General features: G+C 40.0%; 1 protein-coding gene across 5 annotated transcripts in view; it reads right to left on the bottom strand.

Annotated features, from left to right (window-relative positions):
• fam76b (family with sequence similarity 76 member B) overlaps positions 1 to 27491 on the bottom strand; it is a 216236-nt gene that overhangs the window by 185479 nt on the left and 3266 nt on the right. For 2 of the 5 annotated variants that reach the window (XM_060826566.1, XM_060826567.1), the window contains exons 2-4: positions 14779 to 14843; positions 14635 to 14689; positions 2409 to 2564 (exon numbers count right to left, since the gene is read on the bottom strand). In XM_060826566.1, coding sequence (XP_060682549.1) covers positions 2409 to 2564; positions 14635 to 14689; positions 14779 to 14843 — 276 coding nt within the window. Of the gene's footprint in view, positions 1 to 2399; positions 2565 to 4925; positions 4998 to 12565; positions 12682 to 14634; positions 14690 to 14778; positions 14844 to 27491 lie in introns of those variants that run through there. The other 3 variants (XM_060826568.1, XM_060826564.1, XM_060826569.1) reach the window with 3 other exon arrangements.

Below are 27491 nucleotides of genomic sequence, written 5' to 3'. Positions count from 1 at the left end.
GGCTGTGGGGCCTGTACTGTCCTGCTCTATGCTCTAATCCATATAAACAACATTCATAGACACTCCCCAACCACTACCTCAGCTACCTCCTCAAAAGTGTTTGCTGCCATTTTCCCTGCCCCTCCTGTAAACTTTATTACTTGATTCTTCAGTTCCCAATCTGACCATCTTGCAGCCATATCTCAGCAATGGCTACTATATCATATCATCAAATTTGAATTTGTAACCGCATTTCATTTAATTACCTTGGTTATGCATTCATACACAGAACTCTCATTTGGAAAGTTCGTCAGGTATGACCTACCAATCCATGGTATCAATCCATGCTTGTACTTTTTGATAAACTGAACATTTAGGGTGCCCAGTTAGGCTACCCTCGATTACAGACTCCAATGTCTCCAACACAGACATTAGGCTAATGGGTCTGTTATTCCTCGGTTTTCCTCTTTTGCCCTTGTTAAAAAGTACAGTAACAAGTGCAATTGTCCAAAACACCATCCAGCTAACTCATTCTCCCCTTGACATACATGGACAGAGAGAATGTGAATTTGTTGGCATGTACTATGTTTTATGATTGGACAGTTAACACTGGAAGAATTAGTTTGCATTCAATTTAGAAGAGCGGTACTTTTGTACTCAGATGGAAAACCCATACACCTCGGGAAGCTTTTGGTTGAGCTTTCAAAAATCCTGATGGATGTTAGATGTAAAATAATTTCTCTTGGAGAAAAGGTTGAAAAATCAGTTATTCCATAATGCAAAAGGCTTAGATGAGAAATGTTGCGTAACATTCTGAAGTAGTTATTTGAAGCTGACAAAGTCAAACTGAGTAGTGTGAACAATCAAAGAAGTTAAACTCTCAAGACCAGGAACTGAAAGTCAACGTTATAGATGTGATCGAGATCTCTTTCTAGTATTTAATATTGTAAAGTGATCGTGCTGAGACAGATGCGATTACATTTCCAAAAAAAAATGTTTAGATAGTTTATTCTATTATACCTTCATTCCTTTTGCATAATAACTTTCTGCTTCCTTGTTAAGATTCAGTCAGCAACATTGCATGCTCATGTTCCAATGAAAGGTAGGAAAAGAAAAACAAAATCTGATCTATCACACCAGGATTTCAGTCTGGGATCTAACCCGTTCAATTATAACATCAGCCATGATCATAATGTATTCCACCTGGTAATGACTTGATGACAGTTCACAAGCGATTTCAAACAAATCTGAAAAGCAAGTGATTATCTACATCAAATTATGTATTTTACATTCTAGTGACCCCATTTGCAATGACTTTGAAAATATAAAGGATGAAAAACAATTTGTTTAAACTGTACAACGCTTACTACATGGGTAGACAAGTCAGAGTAGTATCATTGATTCACAAACCAGAGGCTCAAACTGGAAGCACAGGTTGATAGCCCATCATAGCAGCTGATGGGCTAAAAATTAAATTAAAAACTTTCGGAATTGAAAACTAGTCTGCATCAGTGATCATGAAACTAACATTAATGTGGTTTAAATAAAACCCATTCAGTTCACTTTTGGGAAGAAATTCTATAGTCCTTAGCCAGTCTGCTTTAAAAATGTAACCACAGTAATGCAGTTAACTCTTAAGTATCCTTTGAAATAGCCTAAATGAGTCACTACCTAAGAACAATTAGGCATGAGCAATAAATGTTGGTCATGCCAGCTACTTCCACAGCCCATGAAATAGAACACATAAGCATTTAGTACTGTTTAATCTACAGCACGAGTCATGTTTTTGAATGCAAAGCCAACCAAATGCAGAAATTGTACAGTCTTATCTTGAAAATATTTCACATGAGCTCTGAAAAAAATTCACATTTTACTTAATTCAAGAAAAAAAATGAAAAAGAACTTATTGAATGGCATACAATAAAACAGATTCACTTGCTGATATTTTTGTCTTTTTATTCATTCATGAGATATGTGCATCAGTGGCTAGGGCAACATTTATTGGTCAGAGAGCAGTTAAGAGTTTATCAAATTGCTGGGGGGGGGGGGAGGAAGAGGAGACAGCCGTGTAGGCAACACCAGATAAGAATGGCAGATTTCCTTGCCTTTTCTGACAATCGACACCAGTTTCATAGTCATTACAAGACTCTTAATTCCAGATATGGAATGGAATATAAATCCCTCCGTCTACCATGACGGGATCTGATCCCATGTTTTCAGATCAAATCTGGGGTCTCTGGATTAGTAGTCTACCAATAAGACTACTAGGACATTGATGAAGAACAGGTATGTATATCATTCATGGTTTAACATTGCAAGTCCAAACCCATTTCCAGATATGACATTGCTATTTTAGAACTACATCTTCAAAAATTGTAGATCAGAGAAATTGATTTTAATGCCAATTAATATATGCTCACTTCCATTACCTTTCGTCGACTCTCATCTTTTCGATCAAAAGCACACTGCTGTTTGCACTGTTCACATGTCTGTGGTGGCCCATACTTCTTCTCTGAATTTGTACAACGTTGACACTTGGTACCAATGAAGGCTGCGATAATGTTACAATATTGACAGGGTTTGGGCTACAAACATTGAAAACAATACAAAACATGAAATTTAACATTATAAACAGAGCACCGATTACAAAAAAGCTGTACATTTGCATTTAATAAAGGAGGGTGGAATAATACTTAGTGGATTCCAACAATGCAAAGGACTAAAAGAAACAAAAACAATCTACCACTCTAAAAATTTGTTTTATTGTTACTGTGTTCGAGGTTCTCATTCTGATTTACACAAAGTAATGATTTTCTTATCAAAAATAAAGTTTTCTTAATTGTCCAATGTTGTCAGAGTCAAATAATTATTCACAAATACCTCTAATATTTCAAGAATGTTAAAAATTAACATTTTTGCACCTCAGATTAACCAACATACAAGAAGAGTATACTAACATATGAAATGCATTCAAATATTCATTTTAGTTCAATTGAGAGAGACGAAATGAGGTGTTGGGAGGGAACTTCAAATTTTGCTGTACAAGATATGATAAAACACAAAAAGACTCATTAATACCATGATCTGTCCACAGCCAGACTGTATCTGGTTTGGGAGGACAATAACTGGTCCTTCCATTCTAAACAGAGGCATACTAGTGCAGACGCGTACCTTTAGTTTGACAATTTCAGTAGAGTCATACTAGCATCTACTAGCCAGCAGGGAAAATTATTCAAGTACGTTATGTCAACAGTAAGCAGGGCAAATACGGTCTCATCACTAGATTCTCAGTGAGGAAAAAAGGTGATGCAACAGGCCATCAATGCTAACAAGAGTTCTTGCTCAACAGTAACCTGCTCACTCAGTTTGGGTTCTACCGTAGCCACTCAGCTCATTACCTCAGCACAGCGTTTGCTCAAACATAAACAAAATGCTATTCACTGGCAGAAAGTAGGTGACAGTGACTGCTCTGAAAATCAAGGCAGAATTTGACAAAATACAGCAATCAAGGAGCCCCAGTAAAATTGAAGACAGTGGGAATTGCAGCAGCTGGAGGTGGCCAGAAAACTTTTGTTGGCTAAAAAATCAGACACAGCACAAGGTGGTTTAGTTGTGGCCCAAACATTTTTGGCTGCCTCAATAACCTCCTTTCACTACAAAACCAGAAATGGAGATTTTCACGGATGACTGCGTGACATTCAGCATTATTTGCAACTCTTCACATACAGAAACATTCAAAGTCAATTTTCAGCAAGACTTGGATATTATTCAGGCTTGGGCTGACAAGTGCCAAGTAATATTCATGTCACGCAAGTTCTGGGCCAATAACATTGCCAACAAAAGAGAACTCAACCAACTCCCCTAAGCTAATGGAATTAACCACTTAGAATTCCACACAATCAACATCATAGGGATTATCAATTGTTTGAGCCAGCCACTAAGTGTTGCTATAAGAGAAGACAAAGATGCTCAGAATCCTGTGGAAAACTCACTGTGACTCCCCAAAACTTCCAAGTCCTAAACTTCTACCACCTAGAAGAGCAAGGTTAGCAGACACATAGGAGCACCACTGTTTACACATTCCCCTTGAAGCCACAAACAAACCTGTCTTGGCACTAAATAAATAAAACCAAATACGTATGGATGCTGTAAATCAAAAATCAAAACAGAAATTATTGGCAAAGCTCAGCAGGTCTGGCAACATCTGTGAAGAGAAATCAAAGTTAGTGTTTCAGGCCCAGTGACCCTTCTGTAAATCTGAGGAAGGATCATCTGACCCAAAACTTTAACTCTGATTTCCATTCACAAATGCTGCCAGACCTACTGAGCTTTTCCAGCAATTTCTGTTTCTGTCTGACATGGCACTGTTCCTTTGCCAACTTGAAACTCATTTCCTAAAAAACACTGAACGCAGCAGTTGGAGACAACAGCTCATCACCACCTTCAAGAGTAATTAGGGACGAGTAATAAACACAGACTCTGGATTTGTGGTGCTGGAAGAGCACAGCAGTTCAGGCAAAAGCCCTTCATCAGGAATGATGCTCCTCGGATACTACCTGAACTGCTGTGCTCTTCCAGCCCCACTAATCCAGAATCTGGTTTCCAGCATCTGCAGTTATTGTCTTTACCTAATAATGTCAGCAATACCAACAAAAAAAAACTTTGTAAAAACAAAGTCCGAAGGCCAGACACTGAAGTACTTCGAGAACAATATCCAGAGACAGATTCCGGAAGAGCGATCAAGGAAGTGGACAAATTTTAAAGAAAAAGATTTAAAGTAGCATGGTTTGAATCTAAGTAGAAAAAATAATGTTCCTGTTGTTATGTGCACAGTTCCTCTGGTGATCCAAGCACAGATGGTATTAAATCGAATTCCATTGGTTAGAAATCTACGTCAGATCCTTATAACAGCTTCTATTTATAATTGTCATCGATCTTAATATTACCTTTTGCTGTTCAATGTCATTTTGTTTTATACTGCTCCCGTGAAGTTCCATGGGTGATTTATGTCAAAGGCACTATATAAATAAAAGCTCTTATTAAATCACAAAATTAAGACTCAAATGATTAGATAATGTTTTAGTCAAGAAATTGTGCAAAACGGACTGAACCTGTCAAAGGTCATGTTTCTACTCTAAGCTAGATTATTTGCTTTACTTCAATAACAAATTTTGTTTTTTTGCATTCATGGACATATTGCTCAAATTTTCAAGTTAGTAGCTTGCAAATAGTAGTCATCATTAGTTATACATAGAATTGAGTTTTTTGAAGTAGTGACAAAGAAAATTGAAGAAGTCAGAGCAGAGGATATTGTCTATGTGGAATTCAGCAAGGCTTTTGGCAAAGTTTCACATGGTAGGCTATTTAACAAGGTTTGTTCACAGAGAATCCAGGGAGATTGGAGCCAACTGGGTACAAAATTTATTTGAAGGTAGGAGGGTGGTGATGGAGGGTTGTCTTTCAGACCTGTGACCAGCACAGTGTGCTACAAGGATGGCATTGGTTGCTTTTCACCATTTATATAATTGATTTCAATGTGAATATACAAGGTATGGTTGGTATGTTTGCAGATGACACCAAAATCGGTGATGTTGTGGATAGTAAGATGACAAAGGGTCCATGTTCAGATGAGCATATGAGTGACAGATGGAATTAAACTTAGGTAAATGTGAGGTGCTGCATTTTGGTCAGGCAATCAGGCCAGGACTTATGCACTTAATATGATCCTGAGGAGTGTTACTAAAAATACCGAGTATAGGTGCATGGTTCCTTGAAAGTGGTGTCGCAAGTAGGCAAGATGGTGAACCATGGTATGCTTGCCTTCACTGGACAGTGCATTCAGTATACGAGTTGGGATGTCCTTATGTGGCTGAACAAGACATTGGTGAGACCAGTTTTAGAATACTATAGGTAAAAACAATGACTGCAGATGCTGGAAACCAGAGTTTAGATTAGAGTGGTGCTGGAAAAACACAGCAGTTCAGGCAGCATCCGAGGAGCAGTAAAATCAACGTTCGGGCAAAAGCCCTTCCTTAGGAATACAGGCTTAGAATACTATATTCAACTGTGGTCTCCCTATTATAAGAAAGATATTGTTAAACTTGAAAAGTTTTACAAGGACGTTGACAGGATTGCAGGGTTTGAGCTATAAGGGAGAGGTTGAATATGCTGTGTGGCTATCTGCGCTGGAGTGTAGTAGGCTGAGGGGTGACTACAGAATCATAAGTATAAAATCATAAGGGGTATGGACAGAGTTAACGACAAAAGGTGTTTTTCAGAGGGTAAGGGAATCCAGGAATAGAGGGCACAGGTTGAAGGGGAGGGGGAAAATATTTTAAAGTGACCTAGGAGGCAACTTTTTCACACAGAGGGTGATGCACGTGTGAAACAAGCTACCAGAGGAAGTGGAAGAGACTGGTAAAACTACGACATTTAAAAGGCTCTGGATGGACGTACGAATAGGAAGTGTTTAAAAGGGAAATGGGTGAAATGCTGGCAAATGGGACTAGATTAATGTAAAACATCTATTCGGACCAAAAATCTGTCTCCTTGTTGTAAAACTCTGACTTTAAAACTGCCACAGACTTTTTTGTGTTTTAATCATCTGGAACAAACAGCACTCTCTATTTCAGACCAGTGTGACAAAAGCGAAGTAAGCAGGAAGTTAAATCGTAAAATCATTGTAGCAGAAAAAGCAGCTGTTCAAAACATCACATCTCCACCAGTTCTCTAAATAAGCATTTCCCAGAGTGCCATTCAGATGCCTTCTTTTCAGAACCTTGCACATTCGTCAGTTTCAAATACAAATCTAACCCATTTCGGCATGCTTACCATGTGCTAGTTGAACTCGTTTATCCTCATACTACTTTCGCTTCTCAAGTCAAGTACTCAAAATATGTTCCTTCTGCTCTTGGCGCTTTCACACCAGAAAACAGTTTGTCCTGAGGTATCCTGTCCAGTCCCCTTATGATTTTGAATATGTGATCTTCTCTCAATCATTTCTTTCCCAAGGAAGATTTCAAACTTCTCCAATTAATCACAACAGAAATTATTCATCCCTGAAATTATTACTTCAAATCTTTACAGCTATTTTTCCAATGTTTTCACGTTCTTCCTCAAGTGTGGTGCTGAGCCCGCGCAGAATATTCAACCCGAGGCCAAACTAGTATCATATTCGGCTTCAACATAACCGCTCCACTCTTCAACTCTGTGCACTATTAATAAAGGCCAAGGGTGTATCTTTTAAAATCAAGCCATCCAAAATAGGTTATTACACACCTCTGGAGCAAATGTGACTTGAACCTTGGCCTCTTAGTTCAGCTATAATGCATGATGTAACTGCTTTCTCAACCAGTCCTGCTACTTTTAATGATTCTTACACATAAACATTCAGGTTCCTCTGTTTCATCACCTGTTTTGAGTATATCCTTTGTTTTGTACTGTCTCATATCAGATTTCCACATTAGCTGTTCATGCGAGGACACAAGTGTTTCAGTCCAATTTACTCCCATCATAAGCAGCCTTATTGTTACTCCCAATCATAAAGCCAGATCCTTACATTGTATTTGAAAGGTAAAGACAAATGTTACTAATTGTAAGTTGGATGGTTTATATAGATTATAAGCACAGAAAAACATTCAACCCCGCCAATCATTTTGTACCAGTGTTACAGTTCACTCAAGTCTTCCTTTTTTAATCTAATTCTACCAGCATGACCTATTCCCTAATATGCTTGTACAACCCTCCTTTGAAAGCATTGATGCTCTTCACATCAATCACATAAGCCCCATTACATGATTAAAGATTTTTTTTTGAATCCCCTGATTTATTGCTGTCTATTTTATATCAATGGTTCTAGTTTTGACATTTGAAAGTAAAACAGTATGTTTACCCTACAAAGCCCCTCAATTTGTGATTTTTGCCTCTCCTCAGTCTTTTGTTTCCAAAACAGGAAAGAATCCTGTTCATCTGATATCATCCGTATATGTTTCTTTTTAAACTCCCTCTCCAATCGCCGAAAAAACATCTTCAGAATATGGTGCAGATTAGTATGGTATATACTGCATCCAATTGGAACAAGGCTTTTTTTCATCAAATAAAATCACTCATACGACATGGGTGTCACTGGATGGCCAATACTTGTCAATAGTTTGCTGCCCTTAAGATGGAGGATAGCTACCTTCTTGAATTGCTGCAGTCAACCTTCCGTGGGTTGACATTACCATTAGGGAGGGATTTCCAGGATTTTAACCCAATAACATCGAAAAAAATGGCAATGTATTTCTTTGCCAGGATGGTGAGTGTCCTGGAGGGGAACTTAAAAATGGTGGTGTTCCCATATATCTGCTGCCCTGTCTTTCTAGATGGAAGTGGCCATGGGTTTGAAAAATACAAGGCAAGTATCTTTGGTGAATTTCTCAGTGCATCCTGTAGATAGTACACACTGCTGCAAATGGGCAATGGGGGAGGGAGTGGATGTTTGCAGATGCAGTGGCAATCAAGTTCTGGAGGGTGTCAGCTTCTTTAGCATTATTGGAGCTGCAATCATCCAGACTAGTGAGCAGTAATCCATCACACTTCTGATGGTGCATATAGATGGTAGACTGCTTTGAGAAGTTAGGTGACTCATCGTATTCTTACCCTCTGAGCTGCCCTTGTAGCCACTGTGTTCATGTAGCAGGACCAGTTGAGTTTCCAGGCACTGGTAATGCCAGGATGTTGACAGTGCTATTGTATTTCAAGGTGGTTAGATTGTCTCAAGTCAGATAGTAATCGAATAGCTGCTAACAGTAATCTAACAGTGATGCCTCACAGCAGGGAGCTGGGTTCAATTCCAGCCTTGGGTGACTGTCTGTGTGGAGTTTGCACAGTCTTCAGTGTCTATAGTTTCCTCCGGGTGCTCCGGTTTCCTCCCAAAATCCAAAAATGAGCGGGTTAGGCGAATTGGTCATGCTAATTTACCCACACAGTGTTCAGGGAAGTGGAGGTTCGGTGCATGAGTCAGGGGTAAGTGTAGAATAATAGATTAGGGCAATGAGTCTGGGTGGTTGCTCTTCTGAGGTTCGGTGTGGACTTGTTGGGCTGAAGGGCTTGCTTTCACACTGTGGGGATTATGGCTCTATAAAGGCTTGGCATTCATGTCGCACAAATGTTAACTGCCACTTCTCAGCCCAAGCCCATTTATTGTCCATACCTTGTTGCATTTGAACATGGACTTCTTTGTGGTGCTGAACATTGTGCAATCATCTGCAAACATTTCCCCTTCTGACTTGGAGGGAAGGTCATTGATGAAGCAACAGAAGATGGTTGGGCCAAGAACACTACCCTGACGAATTTCTGCAGAGATGTCCTGGAGCTGAGATGACTGACCTCCAATGACAATGACCATCTTCCTACGTGGCAGGTATGACCAACCACCGAATTTGCTAGGGCTCCTTAATACCACATTCGATCAAACATGACATTGATGTTAATTGTCACACTCATGTGATCTTTGGAATTGAGCTCTTTTGTCCATGTTTGAACCAAGGCTGCAATGAGGTCAGGACCTGAATGGCTCTAGAAGAATGCAAACTGGGCGTCAATGAGCAGGTTATTGCTGGGAAGATGCTGCTGGGTAACATTTTTGATGATACCTCCCATCACTTTATTGATGGGGCAGTAATTGGACAGGTTATACATTTCCTGCCTGCAAATACTTGGGCAAATTTCCACTTTGCCAGGTAAATGTCAGTGTTGTAACTATACCTGAAGAGCTTGGCTAGGGGGAAATAGCAAGCTTTGGAGTACAGGTCTTCAGACCATTGCCAGAATGTTGTCGAGTCCATAGCCTTTGCAGTATTTGGTGCCTCCAACCATTTTCCAATCCACTGTTTTCTCCCGACAGATGCTGATGACCTGCGCTTCTCCAGCAATGTGTTTTGCTCAGATCTTCAGTACTCAGTTATTTTTGTTTTCTTTATACGAAAAGGTGCTTGTCACTCCTCATGCTGCAACTAATTTAACCCAGATATAGTCGTTTATTTATATTGTAATTATGATATTAAATCTATGTTAAGTATTTGAAGACTTCCACTACCTCGATCTTGAATTTTGTAATGCAAATTTGAGTTTAAGTTTCACTTATTTACCAAGTCCAAAAGGACCTGTGAGAGCCACATGCTCATCTTTTCTACAGGCTTAAGTATTTTGTCACCTGCATGCCTGAGATACTATATTCTATGGCATACATGATTTAGTTGCATCACAAACTCTTCCTGCACCATCCTTTGTGTTCTCAGGATTAAGCAGAAGACACTCATGCCTAACTCCCTTCATAAACTCAAAACAATAAGTCTATATTAATGTTGACTAAGAATTTTAGTATCATTTTTATAATAATGAAAGTATATGGAATTGTTTCAAAAACCCTATATCACTTTTGTTTCCCCAAAAACACCTGTTAGTTATGCATGGTGTTATCAATTCTAGAAGGAGTGAAAGTAGACAAGTCTCCTGGGCCAAATGGGATTGATAGGAGGATTCTCTGGGAAGCTAGGAGATAGCAGAGCCTTTGCTTTTGACATTTGAGTCATCATTGTCTACAGGTTTAGTACCCGAGGACTGGAGGATTGCAAATGTTGTGCGCTTGTTCAAGAAGGGCAGCAGAGATGACCCTGGTAATTATAGACCAGTGAGCCTTACTTCTGTTGTTGGAAAGATTTTGGAAAAGATTATGAGAGATAAGATTTATATTCATCCAGCAAGCAACAACTTGATTTCAGATAGTCAACATGGTTTCGTCAAGGGCAGGTCATGTCTCACAAATCTATTGAGCTTTTTGAGAAGGTGGCCAAGCATATAGATGAGGGTAGGGCAGTTGACGTGGTATACCTGGACTTCAACAAAGCCTTTGATAAGGTTCCACATGGTAGGCTGATAGAGAAAATGCAGAGGCATGGAATTGAGGGCGATTTCGCAGTTTGGATTAGAAACTGGCTTTCTGGAAGGAGGCAGAGAGTGGTGATTGATGGAAAATATTCAGTCTGAAGCCCAGTTACTAGTGGTGTTCTACAAGGATCTGTTTTGGGACCACTGCTGTTAGTCATTTTAATAAATGACTTAGACGCAGGCATAGGCGGATGGATTAATAAATTTGCAGACGACACTAAAGTCGAGGAGTAGCGGACAGTTTGGAAGAATGTTACAGGTTGCAGGGGGATTTGGATAAACTGCAGAATTGGGCTGAGAGGTGGCAAATGGAGTTCAAGGCAGCTAAATGTGAGGTGATGCACTTTGGGAAGAATAACAGGATGGCAGAGTACTTGGTCAATGGAAGGGTTCTTGGTAGTGTGGATATGCAGAGGGATCTTGGAGTCCATGTGCATAGATCCCTGAAAGCTGCAAAGGCTATGGAATCGACAACATTCTGGCAATGGTCTGAAGACCTGTACTCCAAAGCTTGCTATTCCCCCTAGCCAAGCTCTTCAGGTATCCTGGGCGGATAGTGCTGTTAAGAAGGCATACGGTGTGTTATGTTTCATTGGTAGAGGGATTGAGTTCTGGAACCACAATATCATGCTGCAACAATACAAAATGCTGGTACAGCCATACTTGGAATATTGTGTACAGTTCTGGAAGCCCCATTACAAAAAGGACGTGGAAGCATTGGAAAAGGTGCAGAGAGATTTACCAGGATGTTGCCTGGTCTGGAGGGAAGGTCTTATGAGGAAAGACTGAGACACTTGGGTCTTTTTTCATTGGAAAGAAGGCAGCTAAGGGGGGGGGGGACTTGATAGAGACATACAAGTGGATCAGATAGGGTAGACAGAGAAAGACTTTTTCCTAGGATGATGATGTCAGCTTGTACGGAAGGGCATAACTACAAATTGAGGGGTGATAGATTTAAGACTGATGTCAGAGACAATTTCTTTACACACAAAGTGATAAGGGTGTGGAATGTCCTGCTAAGGTAGTCAACTCAGCCATATTAGGGAGATTTAAACAAATCTTAGATAAGCTCATGGATGATTTTGGGATAGTGTAGGGGGATGAGCTGAGAAAAGTCCACAGGTCTGCGCAAGACCTAGAGCCGAATGGTCTGTTCTGCGCTGTATTATTCTATGAAATTGTAAACCTGTAAGTGACAAGCTAAATAGATATGAAGAGTTTACAGCTGCAAAGTTAATTGGGCTGTAGAAGATTGAACTGAGAATTGAAATGAATTGGCACTGAAGGCATTAGGGGTTTTCAGAGTACAAGTTTTCTTTTAAGTGGCTTAGAGAGTGGACGGGAAAAGACTTTGTGGGGCAAGGGTGCACGGAATAAGCTACAAGGAAATAACTGCAATAAAATCCCAGAGAACCTGGCATTTTAACCAGCCACTCCTGTGGCTACTTCCAATCTGCTTCTGGATGTAGCAGACCTAGCTCTACAAAAACAAAAAAGTTGTTTCTGACAAAGCAATTTCACTGAAGCAGGTCTACCAAGTTGGGATATTTCCTGACTTAAGTTACTCACTTCAGAAACAGAAATATGTCTGAGGAAACTGTTTAACTATAAATCTCGACCTCTCAAATTCCAAATAATTGGAATACTTAATGCCTACCTCCTGAATGCTCTTTGAATACCTTCTAACAAGTCCTCCCATTTCCATGCTGCTGTGCCAGACTTCAAGTAGTATTGATTCTGTCTCAGTGGCCAGCTGTAGAGTCCAGTTCTTTGGGATTCAGTAGAAACTGTTAATGCACAAGCTGCAGCAGCTGAGTCAAGGGCCCTTGTAGTGCAATGGTAGTGTCCCTATCCCTGGATTGGTATCAAATCCCACCTGCTCCAGAAGTATGTAATAAGATCTCTGAACAGGATGATTAGGAAAACAGGTTAAGCAATATTCAACAGTTGAGTCAAAAAGAAACAGAACTTATTTCGTAAGGAGCACCTCTTTCTTCCAGTCACTGCTCCACTATCATTTTCCACTTTTGGTAATTCATGACAGCAGCTCTTGTTCTTAACAACTGATAAAACAGAGATCCTTGCCAATTTGAAGGTAGGTTTCATCAGAAATCTGACAAATGGCTGAAATGTCACATCCCTGTACTTGAACAGTAAAACAAAGGACTACCTAATTTGCCTTCTACCATGGTGGAAATTTCATCCCACTACATTGGAGATCTAATCGATCAGAGTCAATTTAGCTCAAACAATAAAAGAAAAGTTTCATAGAATCACTATGGTGCAGAGGGCATTCGACCCATCGAGCCAGAAAAACCTGAATGGTATCACACCAAGACCCACTCCTTCCCCATAACATCACATTTACCAGAGCTTATCCATCTAACCTTTACATCCCTGGACATGATGGGACAATTCTGCATGACTAACCCACCTAACCTGCGCATCTTTGAACAGTGGGAGGAAATCAGAGCACTTGGCAGAAATCCAAACAAACATGGGGAGAACATGCAAAAAAACGCACAGACAGTAACCTAAAGCTGGGTCCCGGGCACATTGAGGCAGCAGTGTTAATCACTGTGCCACTGTTTCAATATATCATTTATATAAAAGGGCAAAAGTACATCTTAGGAATCAAGATGTGCCCACCAAGAGGTTTAAACTCAAAAGCCCCAAATCTTCAAGCTCCAATTAGAAGCACTATTTCCAACACTGATTGCACAAAATGAAAAACACAGCCACTTCCATCTGATTCTATTGTTCAAGCTAACTTGTGATTTGAAACAATAAGTTACCTTGACTACCCTAGGTAAAGGATGAAGAGAAAGAAACTGTTTCGTCCAAGAACTGAATTATTTTTGCAACAACTGTACTTGATACCTAATGAACCATACCAGTGAAAAGAGTCAGGTTGTACGGTTACCCAGAAATCAGATTGATCTCTTTTGATTACGTCCAATTTCACTATCGACACAAGTATGCCAGAATTGTCCAAATACCCATCTCCAAGTTGGAATTGCAGATTTTTCCCTCCAAAAGAGCTGGAGAATTACCCATTGCAAGTTTAAAGCAAAAAGGTGATGATTGCACTTGGACAGGCATTCATATATGAAGGTTTAAAATAAATATTTCATAAATGTTATCAGCAAATGTTCTTGCTTCATGGAGTTTACACTGAAAATGTCTGTACAAAGAAAATTTATTTTGAGTTGCAAGGGGCTCACCTGACAATCAACCATCAATTTAGTCTGCTTACATGTTGGAACATTACTCTTCAGAATAAGTTATTCCTTTCCAACATCCCATTTTATGAAATGCAGACAAAAGTAACCTTCAAGTACCTCAGTCGGCCATATACCCAAAGTCATCTAAGTTTTTAGGTGGCAAAATTAACTAATGATTACTACAGGCAATATGTGTTGAGCAAGATGACTGATGCTGCATGAACACAATCTGTAGACATAATATGAAAGAGTGAGACAAATTAAAGCAAATCCTAAAGTAAAAAATTGCAACAGATGCTACGCACAATCGGCTTAACCTGCTCAATGTGCTCAAACTCAGAAGCTGGGTAACAGCAGTACTGCAGTACCTAAATTATTTATCAGTAGAAATTTGACTACTAATACTAAAATATTAATAATTGTCCCAATAACAAAATTTAGTATCAGATAATTCTAACGCAATTGTGTTATTAAAATGTCACAAAACACCACTTCAACTTACTGTTCCAAACTGCTTCACATTTTGTGCACATTTCTTGCATATTGTGTTGGTTTTGCTGCACAAAATAAGAAATCCATAATTCAGAGAAGGTTAAGATTTCAAATAATCACAGAACTAAATGAAAACATTTCATTATTACTGTACCTTTCTTGTTGGAATTCAGTTCTGCAGTATGTACACTTGACTACTGGATGTGCTATCCGACACTCCTTTTTGAAAGATAAGCAAAAGCACTCAGTCAAATATCTCAACATTTTTCACAGCACATGAAAACAGTGCACGACAAATCAAACAAAGGAAATACCAGATTGAAAACTCAGTAGTAGATTTTAAGCAATGGTTGAAAAGAGAAAGACACAGATAGCGATGGAATTCCAGAACCTGGACCTAGATAACCAATGGCATGGTCACCAATGCCAAAAAGACGTAAATGGAAATGCACAACAGTGCAAAATTACAGTAAGTAGATATTCACAGGCTGTGTATTAGAGAAGACTACAATGATAAGTAGCAGCAAGGCCATAAAGAATGAAAATTTCAAAACCTACACACTACTTCACAGGGACATATTAGGTCAGCAAACAGAGGTGAAAGAGGAAGCTAAGGCACAGACAGTAGAGAGTTTTGGTGTCCTCAAGTTTACGGTAAAATATGGGAGACCTCCGAGGTGCACATTGGAATATTTGAGCCTAGGAATAATGTAGCGATGTAACTAGAGACTTGGCAGGAATATGGATGGAGTCAATACTTGAGAAAAAAAAATCAGGTGTTTTTGCTTACAAAATCAAATCTATACTATCCCCCACTATGGGTGCAAACAGAAAATGCAGTTTCAATTTGTCACACTTACACCTCGTGATTTGAAACAATAAATTACCTTGACTACCCCAGGTATAGGATGAAGAGAAAGAAACAGCTTCTTCTAAGAGCTGGATCATTTTTGCAATAAATGTACTTGAAACCTAATGAACCATACATAAATAATAATTGAATTGAAAATTAAAGTTGAACAAATTGAAAAATGTGATTTATTGCAAACAATCCAAAAGAAGCTCTGGACCTCTCATAAAAGAGCCACATCTTCAACAAAATTACAAAATTTCTTCTCTACTCCAATCTGGAGGCCAGAGTAACAAGTCAGTCAATAGATTAATCAAGAATTCCCAATTTCTGGTTTGCAAGGGCCAATAGGATTAAGGATACTTTCCATTCTGAAGGCTTTGACAGAGCAAACTTGGACTCAAAGATTGATGCAAATAACAAGACCCTTTAACATCAGAAGTCACTTTTAACAGCAAGTTTGAGGGGGTCTGGGCTGTTTGTACATCATTTGGCACAGGCAAGCAAGTAACTCAGTAACTCAAAATAAAAGTCCTGGAGAAAATGAAAATCAGCAGCACCCATGGAGAGAGAAACACAGGTAATAGTATTCAATGTTTTTCTTATTAAGAACCATAGAGAAGCAGAAATGTGATGGGTTTGAAGAATAACTCAGATGCTGACCAAATGAGAAGGTGGTCATGGAGCTGAACGGGGAAAATGAATGGTGGATTCAAATTTCCCTGTATTCCTACACTTGCCAGTTTGTTCGTACAGGCCATTCTGTATAAGGAGCAACTCTACTTCACAAGCACTAGTAACTAGACAAAAGAAAGAAGGAAGCGGAGGGGAGCTGGTGAGTGAGTACACTGAGTGTGTGGGAGTACAGGTAACGTGGAAAGGGAAAACCGAGTCACAAAACTGGGTTGGAAACAGGAAACACTAAGCATTGAGATGGGGAGTTCCAGTAAATGGGAGTGGGGGAAGAGTATTTAATGTTAGCAGGGTGTGTATATGCACAATGGTGATAGAAAAAGAGAAATGCTAACTGAAATAATTTGGCATGCTTACTTTCAGTGGTCACAACATTGAGTATAGGAGTTGGGATGGTACATCACAAGACACTGGAAATGCCACACTTGGAGTACTGCATACAATTCTGATCACCCTGCCAATAGGAAGGATGTTTTTAAACTGGAAAAGGTGCAAAAACAATTTAAAATGATGGTGCCAGGGCTGGAGTTTGAGTGAAAGGGAGAGGCTGGATAGGCTGGAGCATTTTTCCTGGAAGCCTGATAGGTGATCTTATAGAGGTTATAAAATCACGAGGGGATAGATAAGGTGAATAGCTAAAAATCTTTTTGCTAGCGTAGGGAAGTTCAAAACAGGTTTAAAAAGGAGCGGGGGGAAAAGACTGGGGACCTGATGATCAATTTTTACACACGGATGCATGTAGGGAACAAGCTGCCAGAGGTAGTGGCACAGACGGGCACCATTACAATGAGAAAGATACAATGGTACAAGGATTCTGGAGCGAGAGGAAAAGCATCCAGTTATTGTGGTCCATGTTGGGACAAGCAACATGGGCAAGGAAAGGAAGGATTATCAAGCACTAGGAACAAAATTAAAGGAAGAGGTCCTAAAGTGTTTATAATCTCTGGATTACTATCCAAGCCGCGTGCAAATTGGCTTGCTCCCTCATCAGTTTCACGACATACCTGTTAAAGAAAACTATTGCAAATACATTCAATGAGCTTCTCCTCAAGGCTACCCTGATTGACCTGGTTTGAGCAATTGACATGTAGATTAAATTCTCCCATGATAACTGCTGTACTTTTTATTTAAAAGCAGGTATTAGTTATCTCTGTTTATTGCTCACCGCAATGTGATGTTACGTTTTGCTGGCTGACGCACTACACCTATCAGTGAGTTTTACTTTGAATTTCTAATTTCTACCCAAATAGATTCAACCTCCATAGAACCAAGAACATGTCCCACTACCGCCCTGATGTCATCCTTAAAATATTAGAGTTACATCACGTCCTTTACCTCCCTGTCCGTCCTTCAGAGTAGTCTGACATCCCTGGATATTTCTTGCGAAAGGGATTCAGTTTAAAAGCAGAGATGTTATGTTACAGTTGTATAGGGTGCTAGTGAGGCTATATCTGGAGTACTGTATACAGTTTTGGTCTCCTTACTTTGGGGCTGCACGGTGGCTCAGTCTTAGTACTGCTGTGACACAACGCCACGGACTCAGGTTCAATTCCAGCCTTGGGTGACCGTCTGTGTGGAGTTTGCATGTTCTTCCTGTGTCTGTGGGTTTCCTCCGGGTGCTTCCGTTTCCTCCCACAATCCAAAGATGTGCAGTTTAGGTGAATTGGCAATGGTAAATTGCCCATAGTGTTCAGGGATGTGTCGGTTAGATACACGAGTCTGGGATAAATGCACAGTAAGAGAGTAGGGGAATGGGTCTGGTTGGTTACTCTTCGGAGGGTCAGTGTGGACTTGAGCCGAAGGATCTGTTTTCACACTGATTCTATGGCTACTTGAGAAAGGATGTACTAGCACTAGATTATATTAGATTCTCTGCAGTGTGGAAACAGGCCCTTCGGCCCAGCAAGTCCACACCGACCCTCCGAAGAGTAACCCACCCAGACCCATTTCCCTCTGACTAACACACCTAACCTATGGGCAATTTAGCATAGCCAATTCACCTACCCTGCACGTCTTTGGACTGTGGGAGGAAACTGGAGCACCCACGCAGACTCGGGGAGAATGTGCAAACTCCAGGAATTTCATTAGGTTGATTCCAGAGTTGAGTGGTTTGGCTTATGAGGCTGGGAATTATATTCATTGGAATATAATTAGAAGAATGGGGGGGGATTTATACAAACAAAGTTATGAAAGGAATAGATAAGATAGAAGTAGAGAGGACGTTTCCACTGCCAGGTGAACCTGGGGCACGAGGGCATTGCCTCAAAATTAGGGCGAGCAGGTTTAGACTGAATTGAGAATGAACGTCTTCACCCATGTGAATCTATGGAATTCCCTGCCTAGTGAAGTAGTAGGTTTTCAAAGATAAGCTAGATAATTCCTTTACAGTTCAAAAAAAGATTGAGGATTATGGGGAGAGGTGGACTAAGTGGAGCTGAGGCTACAAAAAGGTCAGGCGCAAAGGACCAGGTGGCCTACTCCTGCTCAGAGTTCTTATATTCTTAATTACAAAATGTGAAAGATATTTGGACAGGTATATGAATAGAAAAGGTTTAAGAGGGATTTGGCAAATGGGAGAGTTCAGTTGAGGAAACCTGCTTTGCATGGAAATGTTGGTCCAAAGGGCTTGTTTCTATGCTGTATGACTGAGGACTTGGGGGTGCAGGGAGTATAGAGAGCTCACCCAAGACCTATACAATTACTTTCAAAATACCTTGTAAAAAGTAATATTTTTTGTAAGTTATATACATGTGAAAAACCTGAACAACTTGATCTACACATGCACCTGAACTACAAATTTAAGGTTACAAATGTGCCATTCTTATTGCTTTGGTTTTGCTAGTGCAGCAGTGGGGTGGAGTCACGTGAATTTTCAAGTGTTAAAATGAAGTTTTGTGGGAATGGAGTTTGGGAAGCACTGCAGGAAAATGTACAGGGCCATGCATTAATTAAATGCAAACATATTGTGACAAAACATGAAACCTTACACGTAGGAAAATATGCAGATGATACACATGCTATTTTGCATCCATTCTCAAAAATTAAAGTCTTGTCATTAACTAGTTTTTCATGAGAAAATCTACCCCTGCAAAACTGCATGGAAAGAAACAGGATTTTAAGTAAGCTTTACCTTCAAAAGGGCAAGTATCTGAAAGTAGCAACATTGATTCGGGCAAATAGTGAAATCTTATAAAAGCCGTGATTAAGGTACAGAAAACTTATTTTCCCACCTTCCCCTCCTGATCTTGCTCCACAAATGGAATTTGAAGCTAAATGTCACTGCAGAGGAAAGGGAGCAATGAATTTGGCTCAGATTATAAAAGGGAGATGCTGAATAGGTTGGCATTATTCAAAACAAGCAACTGGAAAGCAATGGCCTAGTGATATTATTTCTGGCCTGTTAACCCAGAGACCCAGATAGTATCCTGAAGAGCTGAAAATGTGTTGCTGGAAAAGCGCAGCAGGTCAGGCAGCATCCAAGGAACAGAAGAATTGACGTTTCAGGCATAAGCCCTTCTTCAGGAATGAGGAAAAAGTGTGTAGGTACTGGTTGTCCTGATTGGGTCCAAATTTCTGTATCCTGAGGACACAGGTTCGAAAGCAGTCACGCTGGATGGTGGAATTTGAATTCAATAAATATCTGAAATTAAGAGTCAAATGTTGACTATAAATTCATTGTCGTTTGTCAGAAAAATCCACCTGGTTCAGTAATGTCCTTTAGGAATGGAAACTGCCATCCTTACCCAGTTGGGCTACATGTGATTCCAAATCCACAGCAATATGGTTGACTCTTAACTACTCTCTCGACAATAAGGAATGGCAATAAATGCTGGCCTAGCCAGTGATGCCCTCATCCTGTGAATGATGAAAGAATACAAAAATGCTTGGATCAGATAGGATGAATCATAGGTTGCTAAGGTAAGGGTGGCAAAGACAACAAAACTTGACCATTACCTCCCCCAGATTAGGGTGTGATGTCAGAGAACGATAGATGTGCCATCTGTATTCAAAACAAGTAACAGTCATGAAACAAGTCAATCTAACAGAATATTGTGAAAACTAACAAATTATTCTAAGACAGGATTTATATTATCCTAAACAGAAAATAAATTTTCATTTCAAAAAGCATATTAAAATGCAGAATTATGAAAAAGGCAAAAAAATTTGACAAAGTTCATTGGGAAAATGTTGAAGTCAGGACTGATATTTTATATCTAGGTTTCCAAACAGGACTTAATGAAGTGCCAGTCATTCTGCTTTAATGCGATGGTTGTGTTCTTCTGCAATTTTGTGCTACAAACAAATCGTGCCATGGAAAACTATTACAGAAAATTGCACTGCAGATGATTGCTAATAGAAAAAAATTTATACCCATTTAGTAGAAAGTTCACATTAACCAAACATCCACAATTTATCAACAGCATTATAGCCAATTCACACACATGCAACGCTCGTTATAGCAGCACAACCTCATAACAAATATATGTTCCAAACAAAAGCACATTGGATTAAAGGTGGGATGTTAACTTGCTTACAGAATTCATTAAGGGATAACAGTATTGGTGAATAGCCATTTTTCTAACTGGATAGCAATATCCAATAATCAAAGGGCTTGTTACAAATGGATGATCAGGACTTGGGAATTTTTTTTTATTCATTCACAGGATGAGCACATCGCTGGCTAGGTAGCATTTGTTATCCATCCCAGAGGACAATAAATATGTAACTGTGGACCTGGAATCACATGTAAACCATATGGGTTTTTCCCTGAACATCAGCAATGGATTCATGGATTAGACATATTTATCAACTACTTATTGAATTAAAATTCCACTGTGTGCTCTGGCAAGATTCGAACATGAGTCCCTAGAACATTATCTAGGCCTCGGAGTTAAAGCTCCAGCAATAATACTACTAACCCATCGCCTGCCTTTGTCAGTTTACGATTTTGCAACTTATGCAAAACTTGATAATTTAGTGAGATACCAAATGACGTCAAGATGACAGATAGAATGATTATCAAAATCAACAGGAACAAGTTAGAACTACAACATTCCTGATGAAGGGCTCTTGCCCAAAATGTCAAAATCTCCTGCTCCTCAGATGCTGCCTGACCTGCTTGCTTTTCCAGAACCACACTCTTGACAACTTAGAAGTGGCAAAGTGAATATCTTTTTGGAGGAACGTGGAGAGGAATGTCACAAATGGGAATTAAAACAAATTTGAACACACAAGTTTAGGTCAGAATCTTATTGAGGCCTGAGTGATGTAGGATATGGCAAAGATGTGTGGCAGAGTCAGAAGACAGCAAGTCTAAAGTTTATAAGGAGAGGTGTTCTCGTGGAAACTTACGATTTTTAAAGGGATGTCTCATTGGAGGGTCCAAAGAGCAGAAGACATAGTCTCAAAATATTGGGATGCCAAATTAAGGAGGTGGAACTACTCTTTTAAATGACTGGGTATCTTTGGAATTGCTCTCACAGCTCTGTGGCAAGAAGAGTTTTGTGTATATTTAACATTGGGATACATAGATTATTGATTAGTACAAGAAGACAAGAAAAAGTGACTGAGGAATATCAGATCAGCTATCAACCCACAGAATGGCAGAGCTGGCTCAAAGGGCCGAACAACCTATTCTTTATGGTCATCTTGAAGAAGGATCTCACTACCTTTCATGCCTTTGTTGAGTGCCATGATGGGTTTCTCACGGGCAGTGATGAGCAGCAATGACGGGATATTATTTAAAGGCCTCGTCACAAATGAGCCTCATTAGTGAGTTTTTTGAAGATTGGTAGCTCAGGTTGACATTCTGGATGGAGGTTTACTTGCTGAGCTGGAAGTTTCATTTCAAGATGTTTCATCACCAAACTATAACATCTTTAGTGGGCCTCTGGGTGAAGCACTGCTGATGTTTCCTGCTTTCTATTTATATGCTTGGATTTCTTTGGGTTGGTGATGTTATGTGTTGTGATGTCATATCCTGTACTTTTTCTCAGGGGGTGGTAGATGGGGTCTAACTCAATGTGTTTGTTGAGGGTGTTCCGGTTGGAATGCCATGCTTCTAGGAATTCTCGTGGTGTCTGTTTGGCTTGTCTTAGGATGGATGTGTTGTCCCAGTCGAAGTGGTGTCCTCCCTTATCTGTATGTAAGGATACTAGTGAGAGAGGGTCATGTCATTTGTGACTCGTTGATGTTCATATATCCTGGTGGCTGGTTTTTGGCTTCTTTGTCCAATGTAGTGTTTGTTACAGTTATTGCAAGGTATTTTGTAAATGATATTAGTTTTGCTTGATGTCTGTATGGGGGCTTTCAAGTTCATTAGCTGCTATATTGGTGGGTTTGTGGGCTACCATGATAGCAAGGGGTCTAAGTAGTCTGCCAATCATTTCAGAGATGTCTTTCATGTAGGGGATAGTGGCTTGGGTTTCTGGACCGGTTTGGTTTGCTTATTTGGATTTGTTACTGAGACAGTCGAAAGTGTTCATTGGGTACCCATTCTTTTTGAATACACGGAATAGATGATTTTCTTTTGCTCTGCGTAGTTCCTCTATGCTGCAGTGTGTCATTGAAATAATGTTCTGATGCAGCTTCATTTGTGGATGTTGGGATGATTGCTTCTGTAGTTCAATATTTTGTTCATATGTGGTGTTGTCCTGTAGACACTGGTTTGAAGTTCCCCATTGGCTGTTCGCTGTAGTATCCTTATATACTGACAAGAAAAGACACCATTTCAACTGGGACAACTCATCCATCCTAGGACGAGCCAAACAGACACACACGAGAATTCCTAGAAACATGACATTCCAAGTGGAACTCTATCAACAAGCACAGTGACTTAGACCCCATCTACCACCCCTGAAAAATAGAACAAGAAATGACATCAGCAATCCAAAGAAACCCAAACATGTAAATAGAAAGCAGGAATTATCAGCAGTGGTTCGCCCAGAGGCCCACTGAAGATGTTATTTAGTATGGTGATGAAACGGCTGGAAGTATAGTTTCCAGCTCAGTGAGCAAACCTATATCCAGAACCTCAACCTGAGCTACAAATCTTCTCAAAAAAAATCATTAAAGACCCATGGGTGCAATACGCTAAAACTGGCCCGAAAATGGGAAACGAATGCCATCCGACAGAGTGCCACCTCAAAGAGCTGTACTTTCTGCATGAATGCCTAAGAAAACAGGTACAACCTAAAATGTCTTAAATACAAACCTCCCTTTGTATTTACTAGCCAAAAGAATAGCAGAGCAGAATGCTTAGACAAATGATTCATGATGCCCATAACAGACTCCGTAAATACAATCAGGAAATTCTGCACCAAAAATCTTTACTCACTCATGCAACAGACAATGAATGGATAGACACAGTACAACAAGCCATAGATATTAGACAGCAATAAACACAGAAAATGAAAAAAAAACTAGAGCTGCAGAGAAAATTAGACAAACATACACAAAATAACAACACTGAGACAACACAGAAGCATGGTTAAAACAAAAACCTTATCTGACCAACTCTTAACAGATACCGAAAAAGCAGTCTTAATAAAAAGGATTAAATTACAACTGCCAGGATGTGGACAAGAAAGATTTCTTAGCAGCGTTAGAACAACACAAAGACAACCAACTCGCAGAAGAAACCCAGCAAACTATCAGACAGGTAGTCGCACCAACATTAAACAGACGAAAAGGAAACACACTCAATACACAAGAAAGGGAAGCATTGAAAAGACTAAAAAACATAAAAATATTGTTATCCTACCTGCAGACAAAGGATGCTTGACAGTCATTCTAAATCGAAGAGACTACATTGAAAAAGTGAACGCAGTACTTACAGATACCAGCACTTACCAACAAGTAGCGACAGTACTAACAAGTACCAACAATGCCACAACTAGAGAACTGAATCACAGCCCTACTCAGAAAACTTCAGAAATCTGGAGAAATAAATAGGACTGACTTCCAAAAAAAAAGAAACCAGACAGATCCAACTCACCAAGCTTCTGTGGATTACCCAAAATGCACAAACTGGGAGCCCCCCCTCAGACCCATAGCCTCGCTACCTGCAACACCAACTTACAAACTGGCCATGGAGCTATTCCAAAGACTAAAATATTTATGCCGCTCCATCCACTCCACCCAAGAATTCCTGAAGACCAAAGACATTAAGATAGAAGAGGATGAAATAATGGTGTTCTTTGATGTAACAGCTCTGTTCACATCAAACAACAGTAACCTGGCCACAGAAACACTGACTACTCGATTAGAAAACCCAAAGACACATACACCAAATACAATTAACTTCATCAGCAAGGGCAGTATCGTCAAGCTACTGGGCCTATGCCTTACCACACACTTCAGCTTCAACAACGAAGCCTACAGACAAACCAACGGAACATCCACGGGATCTCCATATCAGAGCTCTTCGTTCAGACAGTAATGCAGAGACAATATAGATAAGGAAGGACACGGCTTCGATTGGGACAACACATCCATCCTAAGACAAGCCAAACAGAGACACGTACGAGAATTCCTAGAAGCATGGCATTCCAACCGAAACACACTCAACAAACACATCGAGTTAGACCCCATTTACCACCCCCTGAGAAAAAGAACTGGATCTGACATCACACTAGCACAGGAAATGACATCACCAACTCAAAGAAGCACAAACATATAAATTGAAAGCAGGAATTATCTGCAATGTTTTGCCCAGAGGCCAACTGAAGATGTTACCCAGTATAGTTGTGAAATGTCTGGAAATGAACCTTCTAGCTCAGCAAGCAAACATACATCCAAATGTGTCATTCAATCCAAATGTCAAGAAATCTCAGAAATCAGTGCAAAGACCAATCAACTTCACTTTGCTTCTTGCTCGAACAGTATTTGTGAGCATATCAGCCAAACACACTCCACATCCACATACATGCCTCCAAGATCCCTCATGGCACTCCACTTCTGCACTAGCAAGTATCCCTTTAATGTTGCAAAACATTGGTTTGTGTCCCTGCGTGTACTTAGACTGGGCCAGGCTGCAAATCCAGTTTTTCAGTTGCTCTGAGCTGACCTGGATAATTGTAACATCTCCGCCATATCTTTATGTGCTTTGTCCCTTCAGCCTGTACTACCAGGCTTATATTACTTCGGTCATTCCACGGGCTGTTTCGCACAAAGGAACAAAGTTCATCATGGTTGTCAGCAGAGCTCAGTCAAGTCAATGATGAATTGTCTTTGTTCATTAGGCCCTAGCACAATAAATCAAGAGCAGTCTCCAACGCCAGTCCAAAACATCAGAATCAGGATGCTCTCCGTATAAAGGGTGAGGGCCCAAATGTCAGGCAGCGCACCACTTGTTCTGACTGCCTATCCTTCTGGGACTGCTTTTCTACTGAAATGAAAGAAGCAGGTATGAGGGAGACAAATGTGGGTGACCTTGATTATTGGTCCCAGAAGAGAGGTGAATTTCGGACCTTGTCAAATCATACAATAGGCTTGTAGGCAGGCACAGTCATGCTAGTCTTGTGGCAAACATCCAGTGAGCAGGAGAGATGTTCTGGGAACTGCACAAAGTAATTTAGTAATAGAATCAAATAGGATATGCACAAGGCCAGGGTAGGCAGTCAATGATGCACAGTTGGTAAGCCACGATGAGAAGTCAGTGAGTCTCAAAAAACAACTATGCAATTTACACTCCTTAGTGTCAGTTTCAAGTACGTATTTAACAAATAAAAAGGCGGTTGTAATCGTGAGACTAGACTTAAAAAGAACCTTTGAGATATAGCTCAGAAGTCAATGCCAAGACAACAAACACCATCCATATACCTCCTGACGAGTCTGGAGTGCTAATGATCCTGCTATAACGTGCTTGAGATTATTGCTTCAGAGAGAGAAAAATCTATGAAACAAAATTGCAAGTTGTACCTATTCAAGAAGGTAGCATTAATTACTTGCCACTTAGCCAATTTAGCCGATTCTCAACGTTACCTTCAGTGCCAGACTGTCTCTCCACGGTAACTGTTTCTCCCCCTCTAGAAAAAGTTATTGCACTTTCACAGTACTAAATTCAAGTACCTTTAAAACCATTCAATTTTGAAATAAGAGTTAGTTCAGGACTCAGCACTACATCTACTAACATGATCAATATCCCAAAGTCCAGATTACAAAGGAAACGTCAGTAAAACAGCCAACATTTGTGCTTTCTACAAGCTCTTACATAAAGGCCGAACAGGCAAAGCAGATGAACTCAGGGCATGGTTAGGAACATGGGACTGGGATATCAGGAGCATTTTGGGGCTAGAAATCATAATTCTATTAGTTTTTAAAAAATTATGGAAAAGGATAGACCAGATCCAAAAGCTGAAGTTCTAAATTGGAGAAAGGCCAATTTTGACAGTACTAGACAGGAACTTTCGAAAGCTGATTGGGGGCAGATGTTCACAGGATGCTGGAAAATGGGAAGCCTTCAGAAATGAGATAACGAGAGTCCAGTGATAGTATGTCTGTTAGGGTGAAAGGAAAGCTGGTAGGTATAGGGAATGCTGGATGACTAAAGAAATTGAGGGTTTGGTTAAGAAAACATTGGAAGCACATGTCAGATATAGACAGGATAGATTGAGTGAATCCTTAGAAGAGTATAAAGGAGTATACTTAAGTGGGAATCTGGAGGGCAAAAAAAAGGACATGAGTTAGCTTTGGCAAATAGAGTTAAGGAGAATCCAAAGGTGTTTTTTACAAATAAGTTAAGGACACAAGGTTAAGTAGGTTAGGATTGTTTACATTCGAAAAACAGAGATTGAGGCGGGGGGGAGGGGGGGGGTGGGAACTTGATTGAGGTCTACAAAATTATGAAGGGAAAAGACAGGATAGACAGAGATAAGCTTTTTCCCAGGGTGAGGGATTCAATAACATTCAAGGTGAGGTGAAAAGTTTAAGGGGGATATCCACGGATGTCTTGAAACGCATAAAAGTGGATAAATCCCCAGTACCTGATCAGGTGTACCCGAGAACTCTGTGGGAAGTTAGAAGTGATTGTTGGGCCTCTTAAGAAGATATTGTATCATCGATAGTCACAGGTGAAGTGCCGGAAGACAGGAGGTTGGCTAACGTGGTGCCACTGTTTAAGAAAGGTGGTAAGGACAAGCCAGGGAACTGTAGACCAGTGAGCCTGATGTCGCTGGTTCGCAAGTTGTTGGAGAAAATCCTGAGGGATAGGATGTACATATATTTGAAAAGGCAAGGACTGACTAGGCATAGTTAACATGGCTTTGCTACGTGGGAAATCACGTCTCACAAACTTGATTGAGTTTTTTGAAGTAGTAACAAAG

Source organism: Hemiscyllium ocellatum, chromosome 6 (genome assembly GCF_020745735.1).
Source record: "Hemiscyllium ocellatum isolate sHemOce1 chromosome 6, sHemOce1.pat.X.cur, whole genome shotgun sequence".
NCBI lineage: Eukaryota > Metazoa > Chordata > Chondrichthyes > Orectolobiformes > Hemiscylliidae > Hemiscyllium > Hemiscyllium ocellatum.
This window is presented reverse-complemented; position numbering and strand designations above follow the sequence as displayed.